This window comes from Arachis ipaensis, chromosome B9 (assembly GCF_059453495.1).
Source record: "Arachis ipaensis isolate K30076 ecotype BB chromosome B9, ASM5945349v1, whole genome shotgun sequence".
Classification (NCBI taxonomy): Eukaryota; Viridiplantae; Streptophyta; class Magnoliopsida; order Fabales; family Fabaceae; genus Arachis; species Arachis ipaensis.
In genome coordinates, this window is record NC_142444.1 from 135,259,529 (window position 1) to 135,286,033 (window position 26,505).

At 36.2% G+C, this 26,505-nt stretch overlaps 1 protein-coding gene across 3 annotated transcripts; it reads right to left on the minus strand.

The window, feature by feature from the left end:
* Window positions 1-7,525: 7,525 nt before the first annotated feature.
* LOC107619175 (ribosome-binding factor A family protein) lies at window positions 7,526-22,138 on the minus strand. 3 transcript variants are annotated; one of them, XM_088500301.1, is made up of 6 exons: window positions 21,875-22,138; window positions 20,493-20,876; window positions 20,188-20,361; window positions 19,679-19,877; window positions 19,277-19,394; window positions 7,526-7,652 (listed from the first exon to the last, which is right to left on the minus strand). In XM_088500301.1, exons 2-4 carry the CDS (start codon window positions 20,853-20,855, stop codon window positions 19,740-19,742), a joined length of 675 nt encoding a protein of 224 aa, XP_088356427.1. In that variant the 5' UTR covers window positions 20,856-20,876; window positions 21,875-22,138; the 3' UTR covers window positions 7,526-7,652; window positions 19,277-19,394; window positions 19,679-19,739. The 3 variants fall into 3 exon arrangements, with proteins under 3 accessions (XP_088356427.1, XP_088356428.1, XP_016176899.1); XM_088500302.1 differs by lacking the exon at window positions 7,526-7,652 and adding an exon at window positions 18,809-19,059; XM_016321413.2 differs by lacking the exon at window positions 7,526-7,652 and having other exon boundaries at window positions 19,079-19,394.
* Between the last annotated feature and the right edge of the window lie 4,367 nt (window positions 22,139-26,505).

Below are 26,505 nucleotides of genomic sequence, written 5' to 3' on the forward strand. Positions count from 1 at the left end.
AAAAAAAGAGAGAAAAAGCAAGCAGAAAAAGCCAAAGCTCTTAAAACCAAAAGGTAAGAGCAAAAAGCCAATAGCCCTTAAAACCAAAAGGCAAGGGTAATAAAAAGGATCCCAAGGCTTTGAGCATCAGTGGATAGGAGGGCCTAAAGGAATAAAATCCGGGCCTAAGCGGCTAAACCAAGCTGTCCCTAACCACGTGCTTGTGGCGTGTAGGTGTCAAGTGAAAACTTGAGACTGAGCGGTTAAAGTCATGGTCCAAAGCAAAAAGAAGAGTGTGCTTAAGAACCCTGGACACCTCTAATTGGGGACTTTGGCAAAGCTGAGTCACAATCTGAAAAGGTTCACCCAATTATGTGTCTGTGGCATTTATGTATCCGGTGGTAATACTGGAAAACAAAGTGCTTAGGGCCACAGCCAAGACTCATAAAATAGCTGTGTTCAAGAATCATCATACTGAACTAGGAGAATCAATAACACTATCTGAACTCTGAGTTCCTATAGATGCCAATCATTCTGAACCTCAATGGATAAAGTGAGATGCCAAAACTATTCAAGAGGCAAAAAGCTACAAGTCCCGCTCATCTAATTGGAGCTATGTTTCATTGATAGTTTGGAATTTATAGTATATTCTCTTCTTTTTATCCTATTTGATTTTCAGTTGCTTGGGGACAAGCAACAATTTAAGTTTGGTGTTGTGATGAGCGGATAATTTATACGCTTTTTGGCATTGTTTTTAGTATGTTTTTAGTAGGATCTAGTTACTTTTAGGGATGTTTTTATTAGTTTTTATGTTAAATTTATATTTCTGGACTTTACTATGAGTTTGTGTGTTTTTTTGTGATTTCAGGTATTTTCTGGCTGAAATTGAGGGATTTGAGCAAAAATCAGATTCAGAGGTTGAAGAAGGACTGCTGATGCTGTTGGATTCTGACCTCCCTGCACTCAAAGTTGCTTTTCTGGAGCTACAGAACTCAAAATGGTGCGCTTCCAATTGCGTTGGAAAGTAGACATCCAGGGCTTTCCAGCAATATATAATAATCTATACTTTGGCCGAGTTTAGACGATGTAAAAGGGCGTTTAACGCCAGTTCTACGCTGCTGTCTGGAGTTAAACGCCAGAAACACGTCACAAGCCAGAGTTGAACGCCAGAAATACGTTACAAGCTAGCGTTCAACTCCAAGATTGACCTCTACATGTGTAACATTCAAGCTCAGCCCAAGCACACACCAAGTGGGCCCCGGAAGTGGATTTATGCATCAATTACTTACTTCTGTAAACCCTAGTAACTAGTTTAGTATAAATAGGACTTTTTACTATTGTATTAGACATCTTTGGATCATCTTTGGATCATCTTTGGACGCCTGGTTCTTAGATTATGAGGGCTGGCCATTCGGCCATGCCTGAACCTTTCACTTATGTATTTTCAACGGTAGAGTTTCTACACTCCATAGATTAAGGTGTGGAGCTCTGCTGTTCCTCATGAATTAATGCAAAGTACTACTGTTTTTCTATTCAATTCAACTTATTCCGCTTCTATGATATTCATTCGCACTTCAACATGAATGTGATGAACGTGACAATCATCATCATTCCCCCACGAACGCGTGCCTGACAACCACTTCCGTTCCACATTAGATTGGATGATTATCTCTTGGATATCTAATACAGGGGACCGAGTCCAAGTTATTAGTGTCTTCGTGGTATAAGTTAGAACCCATGGATGGCCATTCCTGAGATCCGAAAAGTCTAAACCTTGTCTGTGGTATTCCGAGTAGGATCTCGGAAGGGATGGCTGTGACGATCTTCAAACTCGCGAGTGCTGGGTGTAGTGACAGACGCAAAAGGAGGGTGAATCCTATTCCAGTATGATCGAGAACCTCAGATGATTAGCCGTGCCGTGACAGAGCATTTGGACCATTTTCACAAGAGGATGGGATGTAGCCATTGACAACGGTGATGCCCTTACAGAAAGCTTGCCATGGAAAGGAGTAAGACTGATTGGATGAAGACAGCAGGAAAGCAGAGGTTTAGAGGAATGAAAGCATCTCTATACGCTTATCTGAAATTCTCACCAATGATTTACATAAGTATTTCTATCTTTACTTTCTATTTATTATTATTTATGTTCGAAAACTCCATAACTATTTTATATCCGCCTGACTGAGATTTACAAGGTGACCATAGCTTGCTTCATACCAACAATCTCCGTGGGATCGACCCTTACTCACGTAAGGTTTATTACTTGGACGACCCAGTGCACTTGCTGGTTAGTTGTGCGAAGTTGTGATAAAAAGTTGAGATTACAATTGAGCGTACCATGTTGATGGCGCCATTGATGATCACAATTTCGTGCACCAATAAGTATCTCTATCTTATTTTATATTTTATTCATCTTTTAATTATCAATTCTCCATAACCATTTGAATCCGCCTGACTGAGATTTACAAGATGACCATAGCTTGCTTCAAGCCCACAATCTCCGTGGGATCGACCCTTACTCACGTAAGGTTTATTACTTGGACGACCCAGTGCACTTGCTGGTTAGTTGTGCGGAGTAGTGACAAAGAGTTGAGATTACATTCGTGCGTACCAAGTTTTTGGCGCCGTTTTAGAGATCACAATTTCGTGAACCAGAAACCATACCTTGACTGATTCCCGTTCCACCCGAAACACTTCAATTTTCACTTTTTTCTCAACTTCTAATGTTTCAAAGCTCCCAAAATCAGATTTCCAAGCACAAAGCTCCTTCCCAAACTTCTCAAATACACACACACACACACACACACACACACACACACACACACACACACACACACACACACACACACATATAACACACATATATATATAATACCTAAGCCACAATATCACACCAAAACACAATAACTCAGTACCCAACACCTTAAATTCAACATTTTCACTAGGGTTTGAGATCTCTTACCTTACGTAAGGATCAAGGGAGCAAGAACAAGCCTTTCCTTCAAGTTAATTTGATCCTATAACACAAAGAAGCTCACAATTTCAACATTGTTGCCCAATAAATTTGAAATCTAGGGCTGTGAGTTCGAAGATGAAACTATGGCTTACCTCAAAATTGATTGTGTGGGTTTTGTAGAGCTCAACACCACGGTCGCGTGACCGTAAACAGTGTGTCAATCGGAGCTCCGGATCAAAATTTGTGATCAATGGAAGTTGGAACAAGGGTTTATGTTTCTTCTCCCCCTCTCCCTTTATGTTCAGCGTGTGTGTTTGTTTGAGGGAGAGAGAGAGTTGAACTCTCTTTAATGAATGAGGGCTTGGCTAGGCCCTTGGGCCCAACTTGGGTCTGGTTGGCCTGGTTCGGCCCATTCGGCCCAATCTTGGGCCGATTTCTTTAAAATTGATGTCAAAATTCTCATTTTAAATTTCTCTATCACATTAAACCAAAAAACTTCATTTTCTCATTTTCTAGAATATATTTTAATTTGCGGATTAATTAGTCATTAATTAACTGGGTTTTACAGGAAATAGGGAAATCAAGACAATAGAACAAGAAATTATAAAGAAAACAAGATAAGACATGAAATTAAACTTAGATCTAAGAGAATTTAACCTAATCCTAACCTAATTCTAGAGAGAAGAGGGAGCTTCTCTCTCTAGAAAACTAACTAAAGGCTCATCATAACTAATCTAAGTGCTCTCACCTTGTCCAATCTTCAATTCTGCATGAAATAGTCTCTAGAATCAGTTGGATTTGGGCCTGGGAAGCTCAGAAATTTCCCCCAGTGTTTTCACTTTAATGAGGTCACGTGCCTGCTGTGACGCGTACGCATGGGTCACGCGTACACGTCATGTCACGCATATGCATCGCCTGGCGACCTCATCTCCACGCGTGCGCATCTATCACGCGTGCACGTCTGTCACGTGTGCGCGTCGATATATGCACTCCAAATCCTTATTTTTCCATGAATTTTTCACTTTGCATGCTTTTCTCTTCCCTCCTTTGATCCATTCCTAGCCTTTTCAACCTGAATTCACTAACAAACACATTAAGGCATCTAGTGGAATCAAAGGTGAATTAAAATTAGCAAATTAATGGCCTAAAAAGTATATTTTTACACTTAAGCACAAATTAAGGGAGAATTACAAAATCATGCTATTTCATTGAATAAATGGGAGAAAAGTCGATAAAATTCCCTAAATTAAGCACAAGATAAACCACAAAATTGGGGTTTATCACCTCCCTTTCCCTTCCTTCCCTACTCTCCGCTATCTAGATTCACTATCACCACCACCACGCAGCTCCACAGTCACTACCATCACAGGTAAATTAAGATTCAAGTTCCTAATTCCTGTTCTTATACATCACAATCCCTAATTTTCAAATTCATTACAATCCCTAATTTTCAAATTCATCACAAATCCTGCAACGGTTTCCGTCGAGGCTGAAGGAGATCGTTGCCGAGCTGCTCCCCTCCCTACGTCGCTGCTGCTATTGCAACCACCTTCTCTAATCATTGTTCTTGTTTTTGTTATGTTCTTGTTTCCGGATTGCTGTTGCTTTTTTCATTTTCTGTTTTTATTTTTTTAATCCGAATTTGTTGTTGTTGTTGTTGTTATTGTTGTTGTTATTGGATTTGAAAAATAATTTTTGTTCTTATTTTTATTCTGTTGTTGTTTCTGGATTGCTTCTAGATGCTGTTGTTTTTCTCATTCTTTTTGTTTTTGTTTTTAAATCTGAACATATTGTTGTTGTTGTTGTTGAATTTGAGAATTTGATATTGTTCATCACAATTTCTAATTTCTTAATTTTTGTTCTTATTTTTTTCATCACAATCTTGAGTTTTGTTAATTATATTTAAGGATTTATAATTTTAAATTTTGTTAATAGAAGAAGAAGGATTTGTAGTTTTAATTTTGTTAATAGAATAAGAAGAAGAGGAGTAGTGAACCGGTGAAAAATGGGAATTTTTGTCATTTAAAAAAAATTAAAAAGAACGATTTTAATACCGTTTTAAAACGTTGGGGACGATTTTAAATCCAAAATAACGCTGGGACAAATTTAATTCCGACTCTAAACGTTAGGGACCAAAATAATACTTACCCCTAAAAATATGATTCAGCTGACAAATATTCACATAAGGTAAATTTATTAATTTAAAAAATAAAAAATTAAATTTTTAATATATTTATTAGATATTTCTTAAATAAAAATTAAAAAATTTTATTAATAACTATCTTAATTTATGTCTAAAGAGTAAAGATATAACATAGTTAAGTCCTAAAAAATAAAAATAAAAATTTACATACAATTATCTTTATATAAAATTAATATTTAATAACCGTCAAATAATTTAATAAATTTAACTGAATTATCATATAACGATTTTTAACTATCAATTTTTTATAAACACAACTGTACACTTTTTTAATTTTGATATGGAGGTAAGCATGGTGTATAGCTGCGTTATTGGGGTCGGCGTGTTTCACAGAGGTGTAGTGACTGCGATGAAGAAATCGGACAGTCTGATTTGAGGGAGAGTAATCGGATGGTCCGATTACAGGATTTGGAGTACACAAATCGGACCATCTGATTTGCATACCAACAGCCACGCATCTTGTATGTAGGCCCAAGTCCGTAGACCCACTTTGAAACCAACTAACCCCACCCACTCATCTCTTCACTCTCCAGCAACCCAATCCCACATTTCTCCCTTCTCTTCTTTCATTGAACCTAAAAAAATTCAACAAGAAGCAGCTGCAAGAAAAACCAAAAATCAACAATTAACAATGTCAAGGAGACCAAAAATAAAAAAAAAAGTTAATAATCCAAAATTTTACATTATTAATTATTTTAGTCATCTTAATTATATAAATTTTTTATTACCAAATAATTTGATTTAATATAAATAATAATGATAACATTAAAGATTAGTTTATTGTAGTAATTATTATTAAATAGATTGTAGGTATGTATTAATATTAATATTAATATTGTTATTAATTGTTAGAAGCCAACAGCAAAATAAAATAAATTTTAAAGATTTTTGAATAATAATTAAATTAATTTTTATTATAAATATATTATTTAGATATTTAATTATTAATTAGTGTGTATTGTTATTAGATAGATGTGTAATTAATATTTATTTTATTGCATTGGACTGAAAGTTAGTTAAAATTTTGAAGTTGTTTAAATATAATAATTTAGTTAGTGAAGTGAGTAAGTATTAATTAACTGCGGTATATTATTATTATTATTATTATTATTATTATTATTATTATTATTATTATTATTATTGTGACAGTTAGTTTAGTCTAGTTTAGGTAGTAAATTAATTATGTTAATAACAGTAAATTATAAATATGAATTTAATAAATTATTTATGATTATAAACAAATTTTTTTGCGGTACATAATATATATATATATATATATATATATATATATATATATATATAACAATAATATTGAGGAGTTTAATCTTATATTCTAGTTATATAAATATAAAATAATGAATAATTATTATTATAAAATAAATAGGATTTAGATATTAGAAAATATAGTTTTAATGGATGTAATAATAATAATTAGATTTATATTTTAGATTTATTTTAGTTTTATTAATTATTGTTAGAAGCTAATAAGTAGAATGTGAAATTTTTGAAATATAAATGTAATATATTTTGAGTAGTTAATAATATAATTGTTAATATAATTATATTTTATTGTTTATGTGATAATGAGAATGAGATGTTAAATATTATTAATTAATTAATTATGGTTATATTTGATTAATGTGATATATGTCTACATTTGTAGAGTTTACGGATGTTAATATGTGATCATTTAATGCTACCGGATCCGTACAATCAAATTGTGGAGGGGCATTTTACGGGAGACTGATTTTTATCATGTTTTTCATATTGAAGTAATCCAATGTCAGTCGGCATTGGTTAATGCTCTGATTGAGAGATGGCGACGCGAGACTCACACGTTTCATTTTCCAATTGGTGAGTGTGTTGTGACATTGGAGATATAAAGTTGAATTGGTCCCTGTTCACACTAAACAAGTGATATCAAGTTAATCAGTTTCAATATCATAAGTCTAGTACTTCAAAGTCCCAAGTACATGCTCATGAACATTCATGCCACATATATCAGTTAGATAACCTAATTTAGCATGTATAAACACCCAGAGTATGTTCAGAAATATAGTCAGTCCGTCCCTCAAGCTCTACAGGAACGAACTGCTCTGATACCATAATGTAACACCCTACCACATAAAGCTTTTGAAAGTTGGTTTAAGCAAATCGTGAAAAATAAAAGCACAACGCTCAAGACAATGATTACTTGCATACAAAGAAAGTTTAGATACATACATATATAATAGGATCGGAGTGTCAAGGATACAAAATAGTCAAGCTCCAGGCTCAACCTGCGAAACTACGGTTGGCCGGAGAATATATATATATATAATCCCAAGATACAAAATGCTCAAAACATACCCTATGTCTCCATCAAACCTTTATGAGGCATAAAAGTAAAACATATATATACGGAGAGTTCTATGCATATAGATATATTTAAACATAACAAGATACAACATCCAAGAGCCCCACTTCGCTGCAGAGTAAGTCCAGACGCCTAGTGAGGTGGTTCTCGACCTGCATCTGAAAAAGACGCATGAGATGAGAACCGGGGTTCTCAGCATGGTAATGGTGCCAGCATGCATAATATATAAGGTCCCGCAAAAGTTAAAGGCGATCCTAGAACTCCGACACTCAGATATAAAGCTTAGAGTTAAAGTTTAAAACCTTAATACAAGGTGAGCTATTTAAGGTTCCTAAGTCTAACTCAATTCTACTTATTCCCTCAACTTCTCGCCTTCCTCCAATTCTCCAAAACTCCGGTACATAGACAAGCAACACAGACAAAGCAAATACAAGTAGGATACAGATACGGCAAGTAGCAAATATAGCAGGTAAGCATAATAATCACAAAGGCAAGCCCAATTAATGCACAATCAAACAAAACACACATACATATGATGTATGCCTACCCTATGGCTGATGAGTCTCATCTATCAGTTATAAAGCCAGCCCGACATGTCCGGTAGCTAACCTTGGACAGTCCCTCATGCGCGCATCCCCAAGAATCTATATATAGCTTTTTCTCAATCATAATCAAATTCAGCTCATTGGAAAAATTTTCGGAGAGTTAAAATGTCCAACCACATCTTGCGACGTAGGGTCAACAGAGTATCGAGTCTTGACCTGGAGCAAGTGGTGGCAAGCCACTGCATCTATCAAGGAAACTTGTATCTCAGATAATAAGAAGTGCACAAGCCAATATATCATTCATATTCATTCATTCAATATCATTGTGGCCAATATTTATCAATTATATAACATTTATGCACTTCTCAATCATAATTCATCATATCTCAAACTTTCTTCACTTCCAAGTTACCACCCCTTCATAGTTCAACCCCCTTTATTATCATCACAAATAAGTTTTAGGATCTTGTAGAGTAAAAAATAGAGGTTAAGAAGTTTGAGATCATGTTAAAATCACAAAATACAATGTTGCCGAAAAACAAGGTCCTGCGTACGCATGAATGGTCTTGCGTACGAGGGGGTGTATTTTAACCCTACTTGCATACGCATGTACACTCCTGCGTACGCAGGTTATTAAAACAGAATAAAATGCCCGCATCGCGTGCGAGTGTCTGCGTACGCAACCCCTTACATTTATATTCTGGCGTACGCATGCACCTTCTCGCGTACGCAGGACATCAAAACAGAATAAAATGCCCACGTCACGTCTGTGTTTGCGTACGCGAGTTCTGCACAATGGCAAAAATTTGTTAAGTGCTGCAGAATCAACCTTTACACATCAAACTTTCGACGCGCATAACTTTTTTGTTAGAAATCTTTTTAGTCCGTTCTTCGAATGGCGTAAACTTTACGGATCCAATTTTCATTTAAGACAAGTTTGGAAAAGTTTGGGAGTCCGTGAGCCGAGTTATAGCTTGCGGAAATTAGGTGAAAAATCAATTTTTCTCAACAAATCTCAAACCTCTATTTTTACCAATTCCATAGCTCAAAACCAGCACTCCAAGCTTTTAAACAGCATCAAAATATACCAAACCACATACCAATACTCACATTCATTTCATAGCACCCCAATACACAACTTCAACAAGTTTAACCTCAACAATTCACATTCAATAAAACCTTATACTCAATCATCAGTATATCATTCTTGTTCATTAAAATCATCATTTCATCAACCATCCACCACATTCATATCATTCACCAACCTAACGAATATCCACATCAAACAACACATATTACATTAACTAAAACCACTAAATATGCACCAAACACACAATTCAACCTATCCTAAGTTTTCACAAAACATTATATATTACATACGAGAAACCAAAATCATACCTTGACCAATTTCTCCGTAAACCAGAGACACCTTAAATTGGAACTAAAACCCAGCCTCTAAAGTTCCCAACCTCCAAGATTTCAGCACTCAAGGTTCAACCAAGCTTCCAACCTCCACAATTGTGTTCCAAAATTACATATATACTTCCTAATACATATTATTACATCCATATATAAAATTTCAATACTCAACCACAAATAATCAAGGAATTTACTAAGGTTTGAGAACCCTTAACTTACCCATGCTTCAATTGAACAAAATCCGCTAATCCCTCAAGCTTAATTTGAGCCTAAATACCAAGACATCAAATTTCAATAACTAAACTCCCAAATTTTTTAAAATTAGGGGGGGATGAGAGGCTGAGATGAAACAAGGTTCTTTACCGAAATTAGTTACCGGGCTTTGTAGAGCTTGATGCAGTGAATGTGTGGCCGCAGACGGTGCAGCGATCGGAGCTCAGAATTAAGAGTTATGTGGATTTGAATTCAATTCAAGGGTTTGTAATTTGGGAGTGTTCTTCCCCTCTTTTGCTGAGCGTTTTAGCATTTCTCATATGAAGAAGAAGGCAAATGAGCTGAAGCTCATATGCATAAGTGGATTGGTTGGGCCCTTGGGCTCGGTTTGGACTCGATTCGGCCTAATTTTGGACTAAAATCTTTAAAATTATTGTCAAAATTTATATTTTAATTAAATCTACCTCATTAAATTATAAAATTTAATTTTTTAATTTCTTTGTTTAATAATTAATAGCTAATTATTCACTAATTACGCGGGGTTTACATCCTACCCACCTAAATAAGAATTTTGCTCACAAAATCAAATTTAGTTACCTGAAAATAAATATGGATAATCCTTCCGCATTTCGGATTCGAATTCCCAAGTATGTTTCTCAATTCCATCCTGACTCCAAGCGACTTTAACCAATGAAACCTCTTTTCTGCGTAATCATTTGATGCTGGTGTCGTCAATTCTAACCGGAATTACTTGAAGTGTCAAATCTTCTCTTACTTGAACCGATTCAGGTTCCAGGACATGACTGGCATCAGGAGTATACTTCCGAAGCTGCGACACGTGAAACACGTTGTGCAGGTTCGAAAGATGCGGGGGTAAGGCTATTCAGAAAGCTACCGGTCCAATTCTCTTTAGAATCTGAAACGAACCGATATAACGAGGGTTTAGCTTCTTGGTTTTTATCGCTCTACCCAATCCGGTTGTTGGTGTGACCTTTAGGAAAACATGCTCTCCTTCCTCAAACTCTAAAGGCTTTTGCCTTTGATTGGCGTAGCTTTTCTAGCGGCTCTGAGCAGTAAGCATTCAGTTTCATAATTTCTTGATTTGTTCGATAGTTTCAGCTACATACTCAGGCCCTAACAAGCTTGTTTTCCCAGCTTCATACCAGCTTAGCAGAGATTGGGACTTTTTTCCATACAGCGCCTCATACGGAGTCATTCCGATGCTCGCATGGTAACTGTTGTTATACGCAAACTCCACTAGCGGCATATACCGATCCTAGCTCGCCAGCTGGTCCAAAACACAAGCCCTCAATATATCCTCTAACGTTTGGATTGTCCTTTCTGATAGGCCATCAGTTTGAGAATGGTACGCCGTACTTAAGCTCAACTGAGTCCCAAACGCCCGTTGGAAAGCTCCCCAGAATCTAGAATTGAAACCAGGATCTATCTCGGAGATTATGATGGTAGGCACGCCATGCAACCTTACAATTTTCTTGATGTACAAACATGCTAGCTCTTCTAAGGTACAATTCATTCAAACGGGTAAAAAGTGAGCCGACTTTGTCAGTCGATCCACAATCACCCAAACAGTGTCAAATCCAGCTCGAGTTCTTGGCAAACCTGACGAAAAATCTATTGCGATGCTCTCCCATTTCCATTGTGAAATTTCTAAAGGTTGAAGGGTTCCATATGGTTTCTGGTGTCCAATTTTGACTTTCTGACAGGTTAAGCACTTAGAAACGTGCGACGCTACATCACCCTTCATTCCTGGCCACCAAAACATCGCCTTCAGATCATGGTACATCTTGGTACTTCCCAGGTGGATAGAGAACCCGCTCCTTTGTGCCTCCTTCAAGATATCTTGCCTCAAATTCCCAACATTCGGCACGCAAATCCAACCCTTGTACCTCCATATTCCGTCTCCATCCCACGAAACTCCCCATCACTTTCCTTTCTCAATTGCTGACAACATTTTCTGTAACTCCTAATCGTCTTGTTAAGCTTTTAAGATTTCAGACTTAAAATCACTTGAAACTTGCAATTGACTTAAACACATAGTTTCAGACACTTCTCTGGCACCCAAGTTCAGATTCTCAAACGCTTTTAGCAACTATTCTTCTCGAAGTATCATCCAAGCAACACATAACGACTTTCGGCTCAAAGCGTCTGCCACGATATTATCTTTTCCTGGGTGGTAGTTTAACTCGAAATCATAATTCTTTAGCAACTCCATTCGCCTCCTCTAACCCATATTTAGTTCTTTCTGATCGAAAAGATACTTTAAACTCTTGTGGTCCAAGAAGACTTGAAACTTGATGCCATATAGATAATGTCTCCAAGCTTTCAGAGCAAACACAACCGCAGTAAGTTCTAGATCGTGAGTCAAATAATTCGTTTCGTGCGGTCTCAACTGCCGTGAAGCGTATGCCACGACATTATGGTGTTGCATCAGCACACACCCCAGACCCTTCAATGATGCGTTACAGTATACCTTAAAAGGTTCGTTAGGCTCAGGCAACACCAACACAGGCGATGTAGTTAATTTCTGCTTCAATGCTTGAAAAATTTTCTCGTATTCAGAGGTGCAAACGACGCGTCTTTCCTGGTCAGCTTAGTTAAAGGCAACGCAAGTTGTGAAAAACCTTTGATAAACCTTTGGTAATAACCCGCCAAACCTAAGAAACTCCTGATTTTCATCACAGAAGTTGGTCACCCCCAGTCCATTACCGCCTCAACTTTAGTAGGATCCACAACAATTCCTTGTTGACTTACCACATGACCAAGAAACTTCACCTTATCCTTCCAGAATTCGTATTTAGATAGCTTCAAGTACAATTTTCTTTCCTTCAGAATCTGTAGCACAATTCGCAAGTGCTCTGCATATTCTTCTTCGATTTTGGAATAGATGAGGATGTCATCAATGAAGACGACGACGAATTTGTCCAAGAACGGACAATAAATCCGGTTCATGTAGTCCATAAACACCAACGGGGCATTGGTTAACCCGAAAGACATTACCGTATATTCATAGTGGCTGTAACGAGTTCTAAAAGCAGTCTTCGGAATGTCTTCGTCTCTTACCCTTATCTGGTGATAACCAGATCTAAGGTCAATCTTAGAAAATACTCCAGCACCCTGCAGTTGGTCCATCAGATCGTCGATTCTTGGTAATAGATATTTATTTTTCACAGTGACCTTGTTCAGTTGTCAATAATCCACACACGAACTCATACTCCCATCCTTCTTTTTCACTAGTAATACTGGCACTCCCCACGGAGAAACACTCGATCAGATGGAATTTTACTCATCAGTTCTTCCAGCTAAGATTTAAGTTCAGTCAATTCCAACGGCGACATTCGATAAGGAGCAATTGAGATTGGCCCAGCTCCAAGCACCAACTCAATCGCAAATTCAATTTCTCGAGAAGGAGGAAATTCGGGAATGTCGTCTGAAAATATTTCAGGAAATTCGTTCACAATCAGAATCCGATCTAAACTTTACTCCTTTCCCGACACATTTGCAGCTAATAGCATAACACCCTGACATTCACACCCACTATAGTTTATTATAACGGATTTCAGATAGTAACCCTTCGCCATAACCGATCCTTCCGACCCTTCCGAAATAAATTGCAACGACCGTTCAAAATAATCAAGCAGAACACGATTCTTAGATAACCAATCCAATCATAAAATGAGATCAAGACCAGTCATCGGCAGACAAATCAGATCATAGACAAAATCTCGTTGTTTAACTCAGAACGGAACTTGGGGACAGCCTAATCTAGTCACAATAGCTTTAGAAGTAGCATTATGCACTCTCAATTCATAGGCTAATACAACTATCTTCAGTCCTAACTCACTAGCCTTCTCGAATGCTATAAACAAGTGTGATGCTCCAGTATCAAATAAGGCATTTAAAGTTTTACCAGTCATTTTACAATTACCTCTAATCAGTGTCTCAGATCTCTCAGCATAGTAATGGTGTCAGCATACATAATATATAAAGTCCCGAAAAAGCTAGAGGCGATCCTAGAACTCCGACTTTCAGATATAAAGCTTAGAGTTAAAGTTTAAAACCTTAATACAAGGTGAGCTATCTAAGGTTCCTAAGTCTAACTCAATTTTATTTATTCCCTCAACTTCTCGCCTTCTTCCAATCCTCCAAAACTCCGGTACACAGACAAGCAATACAGACAAAGCAAACACAAGTAGGATATAGATACGGCAAGTAGCAAATATAGTAGGTAAGCATAATAATCACATAGGCAAGCCCAATTAATGCACAATCAAACAAAACACACATATGCATATGATGTAGGCCTGTCATATAGCTGATGAGTCTCATCTGTCGGTTATAAAGCCAGCCCGACATGTCCGATAGCTAACCCTGGACAGTCCCTAGTGCGCGCATCCCCAAGAGTCTATGCATAGTTTTTTCTCAATCATAATCAAATTCAGCTCATTGGGAGAATTTCCGGGGAGTTAAAGTTTCCAGCCACATCTTGCGACGTAGGATCAACAGAGTGTCGAGTCTCGACCTAGAGCAAGTACGGGCAAGCCACTGCATCTACCCAGAAAAACTCGTATCTCAGATAATAAGAAGTGCACAAGCCAATATATCATTCATATTCATTTATTCAATATCATTGTGGCCAATATTCATCAATTATATAACATTTTCGCACTTTTCAATCATAATTCATCATATCTCAAACTTTCTTCACTTCCAAGTTACCACCCTCTTCATAGTTCAACACCCTTCATTATCATTACAATTAAGTTTTAGGGTCTTGGAGAGTAAAAAATAAGAGTTTAGAAGTTTGAAATCATGTTAAAATCACAATATAAAATGTTGCTGAAAAACAGGGTCCTGCGTACGCATGGATGGTCTCGCGTACGCGGGGTGCATTTTTACCCTGCTTGCATACGCATATACACTCCCGCGTACGCGGGACATTAAAACAGAATAAAATGCCCGCGTCGCGTGCAAGTGTTCGCATAAACAACCCCTTACATTTACATTCTCGCATACGCATGCACCCTCTCGCGTACGCGGGACATTAAACAGAATAAAATGCCCACGTCGCGTGTGTGCTCGCGTATAACTTGTTAAGTGCTGCAGAATCCGCCTTTACACACCAAACTTCCAACGCATATAACTTTTCCATTAGAAACCATTTTTAGTTCATTCTTCGAACGGCGTCAACTTCACGGACCCAATTTTCATTTATGACAAGTTTGAAAAAGTCTGGGAGTCCGTGAGCCGAGTTATAGCTCGCCGAAGTTCGGTCAAAAATCAGCTTTTCTCAACAAATCTCAAACCTCTATTTTTAACAATTCCATAGCTCAAAACCAGCACTCCAAGCTTTTAAACAGCATCAAAATATACCAAACCACATCCCAATACTCACATTCATTTCATAGCACCCCAATACACAACTTCAACAAGTTTAACCTCAACAAATTCACATTCAATACAACCTTGTGCTAAATCATCAATATATCATTCTTGTGCATTAAAATCATCATTTCATCAACCATCCACCACATTCATATCATTCACCAACCTAACGAATATCCACATCAAATCAACACATATTACATTAACTAAAAGCACTAAATATGCACAAAACACACAATTCAACCCATCCGGTCGTCTAGCCTAAGTTTTCACAAAACATTATATATTACATACGGAAAACCAAAACCATACATTGAACAATTTCTCCCTAAACCAAAGACACCTCAAATTGGCACCAAAACTCAGCCTCCAAGATTTCAACACTCACGGTTCAACCTCCAAGATTTCAACACTCACGGTTCAACCAATCTTCCAACCTCCACAATTGTGTTCCAAAATCACATATACACTTTCTAATACATTTTATTACATCCATATATAAAATTTCAATACTCAAACACAAATAATTATGGAATTTACTAGGGTTTGAGAATTCTTACCTTACCCGTGCCTCAATTGAACAAAACCCGCTAATCCCTCAAGCTTAATTTGAGCCTAAATACCAAACATCAAATTTCAATAACCAAACTCCTAAATTTTTGAAAATTAGGGAGGATGAGAGGCTGAGATGAAAACAAGTTTTCTTACCGAAATTAGTTACTGGGCTTTGTAGAGCTCGACGCGGTGAATGCGTGGCTGCAAACGGTGCGGCAATCGAAACTCGAAGTTGAGAGTTATGTGGATTTGAATTCAATTCAAGGGTTTGTAACTTGGGAGTGTTCTTCCCCCCCCCCCCCCCCTTTTGCTGAGCGTTCCAGTGCTTCTCATATGAAGAAAAAGGCAAATGAGCTCAAGCTTATATGCATAAGTGGATTGCTTTGGCCCTTGGACCCAGTTTGGATCTAATTCGGTCTGCTCGGCCTAATTTTAGGCCAAAATCTTTAAAATTAGTGTCAAAATTCATATTCTAATTAATTCTACTTCATTAAATTGTAAAATTCAATTTTCTAATTTCTTTTATTAATAATTAATTTATTATCTAATTATTCACTAATTATGTGGGATTTATAATAAGTGGGAAGGGAAGTAGGATTGGAGTGGGAAGCATTGTGATCAGAGGAGGGATGTTCGATGGGAGGCCTTTGAATTCATCCTTGTCCCAGAAATCGAAGGTGGTGGGCAGCAGTTTCGGGAGATCGGAGGGTGCGGGTTTGGGATTGTGTTGGGGATCGATGGGGGTAGGAAGAGTGAGGTCAGTTGTGAGAGATTGGGAAGGTAGAGAGTGGAGAATGGTGGGATCGATAGAAGCGTTTTCGAGTTTGTCGTTTTCAGCTTCGAATCCCTCGACATGGCACGCGGCGCTGTGACGTGTTCTGTGAAGGGAGAGGCGGCGCTTGTGGTGGCTGCTGGCTTTCGACGGACATCGACGGTGGGTGGCGGTTGGAAGGAAGCAGAAGAAGAAAAAAAGGAGGGTAGAACCAGCGCATTAAGGGCGGCAGCGGCCAGAGGTTGATGGCTTCTGTTTCTTCTGCTTTTGATTTTGATTCTACTTTTATTGTTGCTATGCTTCTGATTCTGATTCTATTTCTTTGAATTTGTTGTTGTGTTTCTAATTTTATTGTTCTTCTGATTTCATTGTTCTTTGATTTCTTGTGTTTTTTTGATATGTTCTTATTGTGCTATTAATGATGAAAAAGAAGAAAAAAAAAGAGATGCTGCTGTGATGGAAAGAAAAAATTGGGAAATTTAGTGTAGAAGAAGAAGGATATTTTGGTTCGAATGACGATTTTAAAATTAAGTTAAATCTTAAAGACGATTTTGTATGCAAAAAAATATTGAGAACGAAAAAATTTTTTAACCTATACCTTAGAAATCAAAATCGTACTTAACCCTAAATATTACTTTTAAATTTTTCTCAACGAGTTTGCTCAACGTGTGTGTACATTTGTGAAACCAGGTGTGGACTGCTTATTTTGAAGGAAAGAATCATATTGATTCTTTTATTGGAGACATGGGCTCACGGGGAGCTAGTGCAGTAAGAATACATGGAAGGTCACGTCAAGAACTGCATGTCCTGAACTTTCTCAAATAATGTTATTGGTATTACTATTGTTGACTGGAGATGCTTTGCAATAAACCCAAAAAGAATCTCAACTAATGTTAAAGCGATAAGAATCTTTGGATAAAGAGGTCTTGCCATTTAGTGATCCGAGAGAGTCCCAAATAGGAAAAGTGGGCAGCAATCATAAGGACCATAGGAGATAGAGGATAGACAATAAAGATAGGAACATATATCCGTAAGGGTATCTTTCATAATCGTTTATTTTGTTAGTATTGGTAATACAACAACAACAACAAAACTTTATTCCACTAAATTAGATTGGTTACATTAATTAAATGACATTATTAAACTCTATCATATATCATGTCTACAGAGAAATCATTTACATATAGATCCCGTTTACCATCTCATTGATGATCTTCCTCTATCTTTCACCTCTTGTCTATTTTCCATCTCATCCACTCTCCTGACTAAGTACACTCTATCGGTCTTCTTCTCACATGTCTAAATTACCTGAGACGCGGTTCTACCATCTTTTCCACAATAGGTGCTACTCTGACTCTCTTTCTTATATCTTCGTTCTTTATTCTATCCTATCGCATATGATCACTCATTCATCTCAACATTTTCATCTCTGTCACGTTTATGTTTGTACTCCTCTTTAACCACCCAACACTCTGTACCATAAAACATAGTCAGTCTGATAGCAGTGCGATAGAATTTACCTTTATGTTTTAAAGACATTTTTTTGTCACATATAAAACCAAACACACTCCATTAATTTGACTGGATCCTATTATTTACATCATGTTCAATCTCTCCATTATCCTGTATGATGCACTTAAGATACTTAAAATTTTTAACTATTCGTATGATGTTTTCTCCAATCTACACCTCTGTATGAGTTTTTCCTTTGGCGGCCGAACTTACATTCCATATATTTTGTCTTACTACGGCTTATGCGCAGACCATACACTTCTATAGTTTCTCTTCATAAATCCAACTTCTTATTTAGGTCTTCCCTTGACTCTTCCCTTGACTCTTACTACGGCTTATGCGCAGATCATACACTTCTACAGCTTCTCTCCATAAATCCAACTTCTTATTTAGGTCTTCCCTTGACTCTTCCATAAAAACGATATCATCAGCAAAAAATATACACCATAGCACAAGCTCTTCGATATGCTCTGTGAGTACTCTCAAGACTAATGTAAAAAAGTAAAGACTTAAAGATAATCCCTGATGTAATCTTATATCAATAAAAAATCTCTCTATTACACCACATTGAGTCTTCACACTAGTTATAGCTCATTATACATGTCTTTAATTATAAGATATATGCAATCCTTATTCTCTTCCTTTCTAAAACCTTTCATAAAATATTTTTATATGGTGATTGTTTATTATTTTATGTTGACAAACAATGTTATTTTGATATAAATATTATTCACAAAAGCAAAGTTGTGTTAGTATATTTTCAAAGCAAGAGATGTAACCAAATATTTATCACTATTCACAATTATTAGGAACTAGTAACATGCTTACCGATTTTCGTATTTATGCAATTAAAACGATTAAATATAAATTTTAAAATTTATACTTAAGAGTTAAGTTTTAAAATGCAAGCAGAATATTTTCTAATTTTAGTTCGAATGAGAAATTGCTTCTTCAAGAGACAAGTTCCGGTGGTCAGAAAGAGGTCTTGCTGTCTCGGGAGTTTTTAAGTTACAATTCTTTAACGCTATTTATCGATGGTGATCTCATTCCCTAGTGTTCTTCACATTTGATCATATACCCTCTTCCGATTTTCTGCTACTATCTGTATCCCATAAGCCGCCATCGAAAAGTAACAAGTGGCTAATCCTGAGAACTCAAGACCAAATCACAACCAAATAAACTCTAGAATTACAATTTACATGCAATATTGTTAGACACCTAAATCTGGTCAGCAATATTAACCATAAAGTTCTTGGGAAATGCAAATATTATCATTTCCAGTTTCCACTTACCAAAGAAAAACTATTTGTATACTGACATCCCAAACCTGGGTAACAGTTACATAAGGAGAAGAAAACCTTACGATATGATTCTTAGCGAGGGTGGGCAACTGTGTTGACATTGGGTTGGCTTCATGATCGGGTAATGGCATGGCATCAATCTCTACCAAACTTATAGCCCCACTCTATAGCCAACTTTCCCTGCACTTCAAATAAGTAATGAATTCAGTACTGAACATATGACGAAATCTCTTGCACTAAATTCTGGTTATGCAGAGACCTCTACAGTTGTAGGAAAACTTCAATAGCAACAGCAACGACACTATTGGGGTGCCATAATCGGACATTCTAAAGCTAAGCAAACTCGTACGTCGCACAACGCCCCTCCCCTCCCCTCCAACCCCAAAAGAAAGTCTAGTCTAGTTAATAAAAGTAAACTAAAACTAGCCATCAGAAATTAATCATGAATGCTTGATTAAACATACCTATCAACTCTGAATGGTTTGTCTATCAACAGCCAAAATAATGACGCACCGTGAGAGGCAGCTAGTCCACGTAAATGATACCTTCATCAGGATCTACATCATCCCAATTATCATCATCATGCGCTGATGAATCCAAGAGCTCCCCGTTTTGATTCTCCAAACTCTTCTCATTTTTTATTTTATCTAATATTGCAATCACCTGAAATTTTGAAATGGTGGATGCATCAAATCAGTAATCGCTCACAGAAAAGAAAACAAAAGTGTCCTAAAAGTTGCTCAAACTTGGGGCAAAAAAATGCCATGCATAAGTGAGCACTTGCTACAGAAGCATGCTGGTGAATGATGACATATATGTTTATACCAGAATACAAGAAAGAGTAACAAGCAAGTTTATTATGAGCTATGTTACATATATTCTAAAGAAAATTGCAAAATTTGGGATCTTGATAAAGAAGAGAGGAGGAAGAGAATGTGGAAGGAGCAACAGATGTGTAACCATATAATCTTACCCTGCTTCCTCTCTCAAAAGACTCATCCTCTATAAAGCGTATCTCAGGAGTCAAGCGAAGCTTCATACGCCTGCCGAGCACACTGCGGACGTATTTGGCCTTAGACTTCAATCCAGCCATCGCAACTTCCTTCCCTCTTTCATCTCCAAAAACGGACACATACACCTTAACCACCTATCATTGTTGAGCAATCAAATTACACGTAAACAAAGCACAGAAATTGATGCTGTTCCAAATCAATTAGGTGAGCAAGGAATCATCCAAATATAAGTTGTTGATGATGGAAAAGACACAAAACAGTATACCTGCAAGTCGGAAGAGACTTCAACATCACTTATGGTGGTCAGAGATGAGAGGTAGCGGTCAGCGCCCAAGGAAGCTTCTGGAAGAACCGCGAACTGCAAGACTTTGTCTGTGAGGAGCATATCAGAAAGCTCCCTCTGAATCTGCTTCGCCACCATCTTCACTCTCCTAGGATTGGCCATGCACCTCACGCTCCTACTCCTACTCCTACCAACAAAATCCTCCCCTGGCTGCCCACTTCCACTAAGACCACGCCTCTGAACAGGGTTCATTGTTGTTGCGGTTGAGCTTGGTGGTGCAAGGATGTGATTCCACCATCCACATGGGCATGGTAATATCAGTGGTGGAGGAAGCAGGTATGTCATTGCTCTCTCAGATTCACCAAACTGCCAAGGTAATAAACTCTCAGTTTTTACATCAACTTCGAAGGAAGATAAAGCATAATTCGTTTTATTGAAAAATCTAGGAAGGAAAATGAGCAAAGGCAATACAAAGAAGGGGAATTCAGGGCAAAACAGAAGAGAAAACAACCTAAAGTTACTATCAAAACCAAACTAATCTACATCCAAAATTATTCAATCATGGTAATAAAATCGCAACTATCAGTATCCGCTGGGCACTCCTTTAATCAAGACACACCTTTAACACCTTCATATGTCGCTCACACAATTGCCAAACTGCCAAGGTAGTAAACTCATAGTTTTTACATCAACTCCGAAGGAAGATAAAAAAGAATAATTCGTTTTACTGAAAAATCTAGGAAGGAAAATGAGAAAAGCCAATACAAAGAAGGGGAATTCAAGGTAAACCAGATGAGGAAACAACATAAAGTTACTATCAAAACCAAACTAATCTACATCCAAACATTATTCAATCATGGTAATAAAATCGCAACTATGAGCACCCTTTAATCAAGACACACCTTTAACACCGTCATATGTTGCTTTAGGGATGTCAACATGGCCGGGCGAGGGCGGGGGAGGCCTCCCTGCTCCCCGTCCCAGAACCCCAAAACCCTCCCCATTCCGGCCCAATCCCCGCCGCGGGAGATAATTGAACCCTATCCCCATTCCCCGTCTCCCTGCAGTCCCCACACGGATCCCATTTCCCATTCCCCAATTCTCTCCATAATTCTTATTAATTGGGTATATATACAATATATAATATTACAATTTACACAATCTAATTAAATAAAAATGAAGAAAGATGTTTAACTGAAAGTATAATTAGCAAAAGAGAGATGAAGCACTCCAATAAATTACAAGTACAAACTATAAGGTGTAGTCTAGTTATTATTGTCTGCCGTGGATGTTCTAAGAGACCACAAATAAATCTATTAAAATCCAACACAAATCAGAGGAGGGAGAGAGGGGAGAGAGATTACCGGATGTAAGCACGGCGGTTATGGAGGAAGTTAAGTTTAGAGGGCGAAGAGAAGGGGACTGACGACAAGGAAGACGAGCAAGCAAGGCAGAGCACGGTGGAGCAGACGCGAGCGGCGGCACCCAAAGAACCAGGGGCAGTGTGTGTGAGTACTGAGGAGTGGTTGGGTCGTGGGTGAGGGCAAGACACCGCAACCAGTGAGGGAGACGACGAGGGGCTGGGAGTGAGTGAATCTGTCAAGAGATTAGTAGGCTAGGCTATATTTCTTGGGAATATTCACAGCATGATATCTTTATATAAAGATGACAATTATAAATTTTTAGATAATTAATTAAATATATTTATTTAAATATATCAATTAATTTAATTATTTATAATATTATTTTTATGTAAAAATATTATTATAAGAGTATCTATTATATTTTTTTTAATAAAAATTTAGGAGGTCAGTAATTTTTGTGTTTTCTGACCAACACTTAACTATTAAAATAAAATTGAGTAATTTTTTATTATTAAATATAATCTCACACCATTAAAAATACTATTAATAACCAATTAATAGTTACAAAACACTAAAATTATTGTCCCCTAGCATTCTTCTTTCTTTTATGTATTGGAATTTAGAATGACCTAGCCTTGCTTCGATTTTATTAAAAGATTAGTAGTACTATTGTATTTTTAAACAGGTTTTTTTTGTCTATTATATATATATATATATATATATATATATATATATATATATATATATAATTTGTGTTCATATTTTTAATATTTATATTTTTGTGTCTCTATTTCAAAAAATACATAAATTAAACATTATTTTAGATAATCACCAAAAAAAACATTATTTTAGATATTTTATTACCGTTGTTTTGCTCTAAAATAAGAGAAATTATCCAAAACGGATATTTAAAATTAGATATTTTAATATCTTAAATTTTAAATATATAAAACGGTTTCTAATATTTATTTATGATAGATAATATATTTTTTTTTCATTAGTTATTATCGGTGACAACTGATATAAGACATTAATTTGCAACGTAATTATTAAGTGTATATATGTACGATCTGAATAAATTAATCACAAAAATAAAACTCTACTACACATATAAGTCTTTTTGAGTTACAAGTTCTACAAGTTGCCCTAAACCTAACAAAAACGACGCGAACCACACTCCTCACACTCGAACGTAAAAATCACGCGTCTTACTCAACCGTTTCATTTTCTAAAGCGTGTTAATAATGAAAGACTCTTCCTCTTCTTCCTCAATCAATACCCAAACCGTCGAGATTCAATCCACATTCGAAACAAAACAAAGCTCTTAAGAAACCGTCCAACTTCTCGCGAAAAGTAGAAGAAATCAAGAAGGAAACATTCAAATCTCCATCAAAAAACACCAAAAAGAACGAACAAATATTATTCAAGGTATTGTTTCATTTTTCTTCTAGTTTTTTCACATTTCTGTTTCTGATTTCGAAATCGAAGCACTATATCGTCGTATTTCTCTCTCTGTTTCACTGTTCTTGGTTTAGATCTCATATTACCGTTCTGATGAAACACTTCAAGTCGTTTATGCTATTTTACTTACTTCTAGTGAAATAATTTTTTGGTGTTTACATATAAACTCTGTTTTGTGAATGTTTGGATATTTTTTAAGTAGGTTTGTATACATATAAATTCTGTATGGCGCATTTTTGGTGTATATATTAGTATTGAATGTAACTGTGCTTCTAGTGGCATTTTGAACTTAAATATCATTCTGAACTCGTTTAATTTATGATTTTGCTTGTTTGGTTGAGTTAAATATGATTTGAACTCATTTAATTTCGTTTAATTGAAAAAACAAAATGTTTATAGGACTGGGTTTGGGTGTATGTGGCAGGTATTTAGGTGTACGTGACTGGTTTTTGGGTGTATATCTCTGGTATTTGGGTGCATTTTTTATCTATTGACAGTATTTTTTTCCTTGCAGTAAAAATGACAACCAAAAACCAAGCTGAAAAAAAATACAACATAAGCGAATATATATATATATATATATATATATATCTTAGAACAAGTCAATTTTTCCTAATATAAATATAGGTTATTTAAATGACTCTAATTTTGCTTTGTTTATAGCAAACCAAATACTTGAAGTGTGCCACCAGACTACTGAGCGAAAAATTTGAAAAGATGAGCGAGCCAAAGAAAGCGATCATTCATGAATTAGGTTTTGGTGGACTCATGCACATCCCACCAATGAATGTGCCTCACAAACTATTAAGGAGTTGGCTAACTCCTTTAAATTGGGTAAAAACACACTGGAAACAAACTATGGTTCCTTTAAGGTTAAACCCAAAACAATAGAGACTGCCTTTGGCCTCAATGCATCAGGTAACTTATTACAAAAAATTTCTATAGTTCTATTCTCTGTAATATATTCTTCGTAATATCTTATTCTGATTTCATGTAATCAAGTAATAAATTTAGGTGCATATGAGTGATATTTGGTGCACATGAGTGATATTTGGATGCATATGAGTGATATTTGGGTGCATATAAGAGATATTTGGGTGCATATGAATCATATTTGGGTGCATTTCAAATAATAAATTATTTTCTTTTTTGTAGGAGATCTATTTCCTGATAAAGTGAGTTATAAGAATCTTTCTGAAGAGAACAAACTCATTTTTAGAAGGTTCCAAGGCAACACTCTAAAGAAGCTGACCGATGACATGATGAGTATCGGTGTTGAAAACGAACAAGATCGGCTGATGTTCAAGAGGATTTTCATCCTCTATATTCAGATGGCGTTCTTGTTACCAAGTACAATAACCAAAGTATCTCCCGTGCATATAGCTCTAATTTTTGAGATGGAGAAAATAACAGAGGGCAACTGGGGAGCCCATGTGCTGAATTTCATCATTAAAGGCATAACAAATTACCGTCTGAAAAAGAAAAAATCAATTGAAGGGTGCCTCTATGCCTTAATGATAATTTATTTCCATCTCGCAAAAAACAAGGACAAGAAAGGAGAGGAAAAACCTGGACTGCCCTGGGTTAGCAAATGGAACAAAGAGCAGCTGGTTGAAAGGATTAGAGCAGAGATAGATGGCCATATGGTAAGCAAACAGAATACCTTCTCTAATTTGGGTGTGTTTTATTTTTGTAGATGTTGTAAACTAACATTTCTACTGTTTTAGGGCATCGTCAAGATGGCAGAAACAAAAAAAAATTGAAAGAAATGAAAAAAAAAAGAAAAGAAATAAAAAAGAAAAAACATAAAAAAAAAAAAGAAACCAAGTTCTTCGTTTGAGAGTGATTCATCAGAGACTACCGTTGATTTTTCCTCTGAGTCTGAGTCGGAAGAAGACTCAGAGGAACCTAGAAGGAAACAACCCAAAAGAGCGGCCAAAAAGTAAGTAATATTTTTGGGTGCATTTTGTCAGTTTTAGGGTGTTTTTTTCTTAATGATTGTTTGCTTTGTAGAATGGAATCCAGAAAGAGGAAGCAGATTTTAGAGGATTCCGGTTCAGAAAGCAAAAGTGAATCCAATGATGAGTAAGATTTTCAAATTATCATCACTTTCTTTCCTGTTTCTATCAAAATTTAATGTATTAACAGAGGGTTTCTCATTTAATTTCAGGAGTGAAGAATCCTTGCCAATTAAAAAACAAAAATCAAACAAAAAAATTCACACTGCCGCCAAAAAGTATGCACTGCTTTCGAGAGTATCTCATCATCAATATTGTTGTATTTGTTTGATTCATAATTTTTTGATTTTTAGGACGCAATCTAAAAAAAGAAAGCACATAATTGAGGATTCATCTTCAGAAGAAGAAATTCATTCCTATGATGGGTAAGATACTTTCTAAACCTATCTTACACTCTATTATCAAAACTATATTTTGTTAACATGTACTTTTGAATGTACTATCAGAACTGAAATTGGAACAGAAATAATAGAAGGATTTTTAAGACAACATCAGCAAGGGTATGTTGAATTTGGGTGTATATTACCTTTTTTAAGGTGTTTTGGTTGCTGATTATTATTCTTCCTTTAATTGATAGAATTTTGATATCCTGATTTAACTAAATAGTATTATTTACTAAATGATATTTATTCTATACTTAGAATGCCAGAGGTGAGCCTAGCAACCGATACTGATCCTTTGTTTCAAGGACAAACAGAGCAAAGCAGTGTAAACAAATCTTCAGATTCTATGTAATTTCTTTTTCTTATACCATTTTCTAAATTCTTTTTTTACCATATTCTTCTAATTTTGTATATATTTTTTTTAGAACAAAAAGCCCTTTAATATTTTATTCAAGAAAAAAAAGGCAGGAAAAAAAAATCTGCAACTACGTAAGTTCTCAAAAAAAGAGCCTTTCCAGGTGTATTTGGTTATTATTTGGGTGCATTGTTATCTTATTTGGGTGTATTTCAGGTTCAGTCGGGAAGAAGAATCATTGAGTGACCCAGCTCAACAACAAATCATCGTTTTTTGACCATCCTCTCAATCGCTTAATATGTAAGTTTTATAACTAAATTTCAACCTTCTAATAATCTATTTTAAAAGGGCTTTCTTAACATTTTATTTTTGTCTTGTTTAGAGTTCTAATTCAACTATGTCTGCCTTCATCCC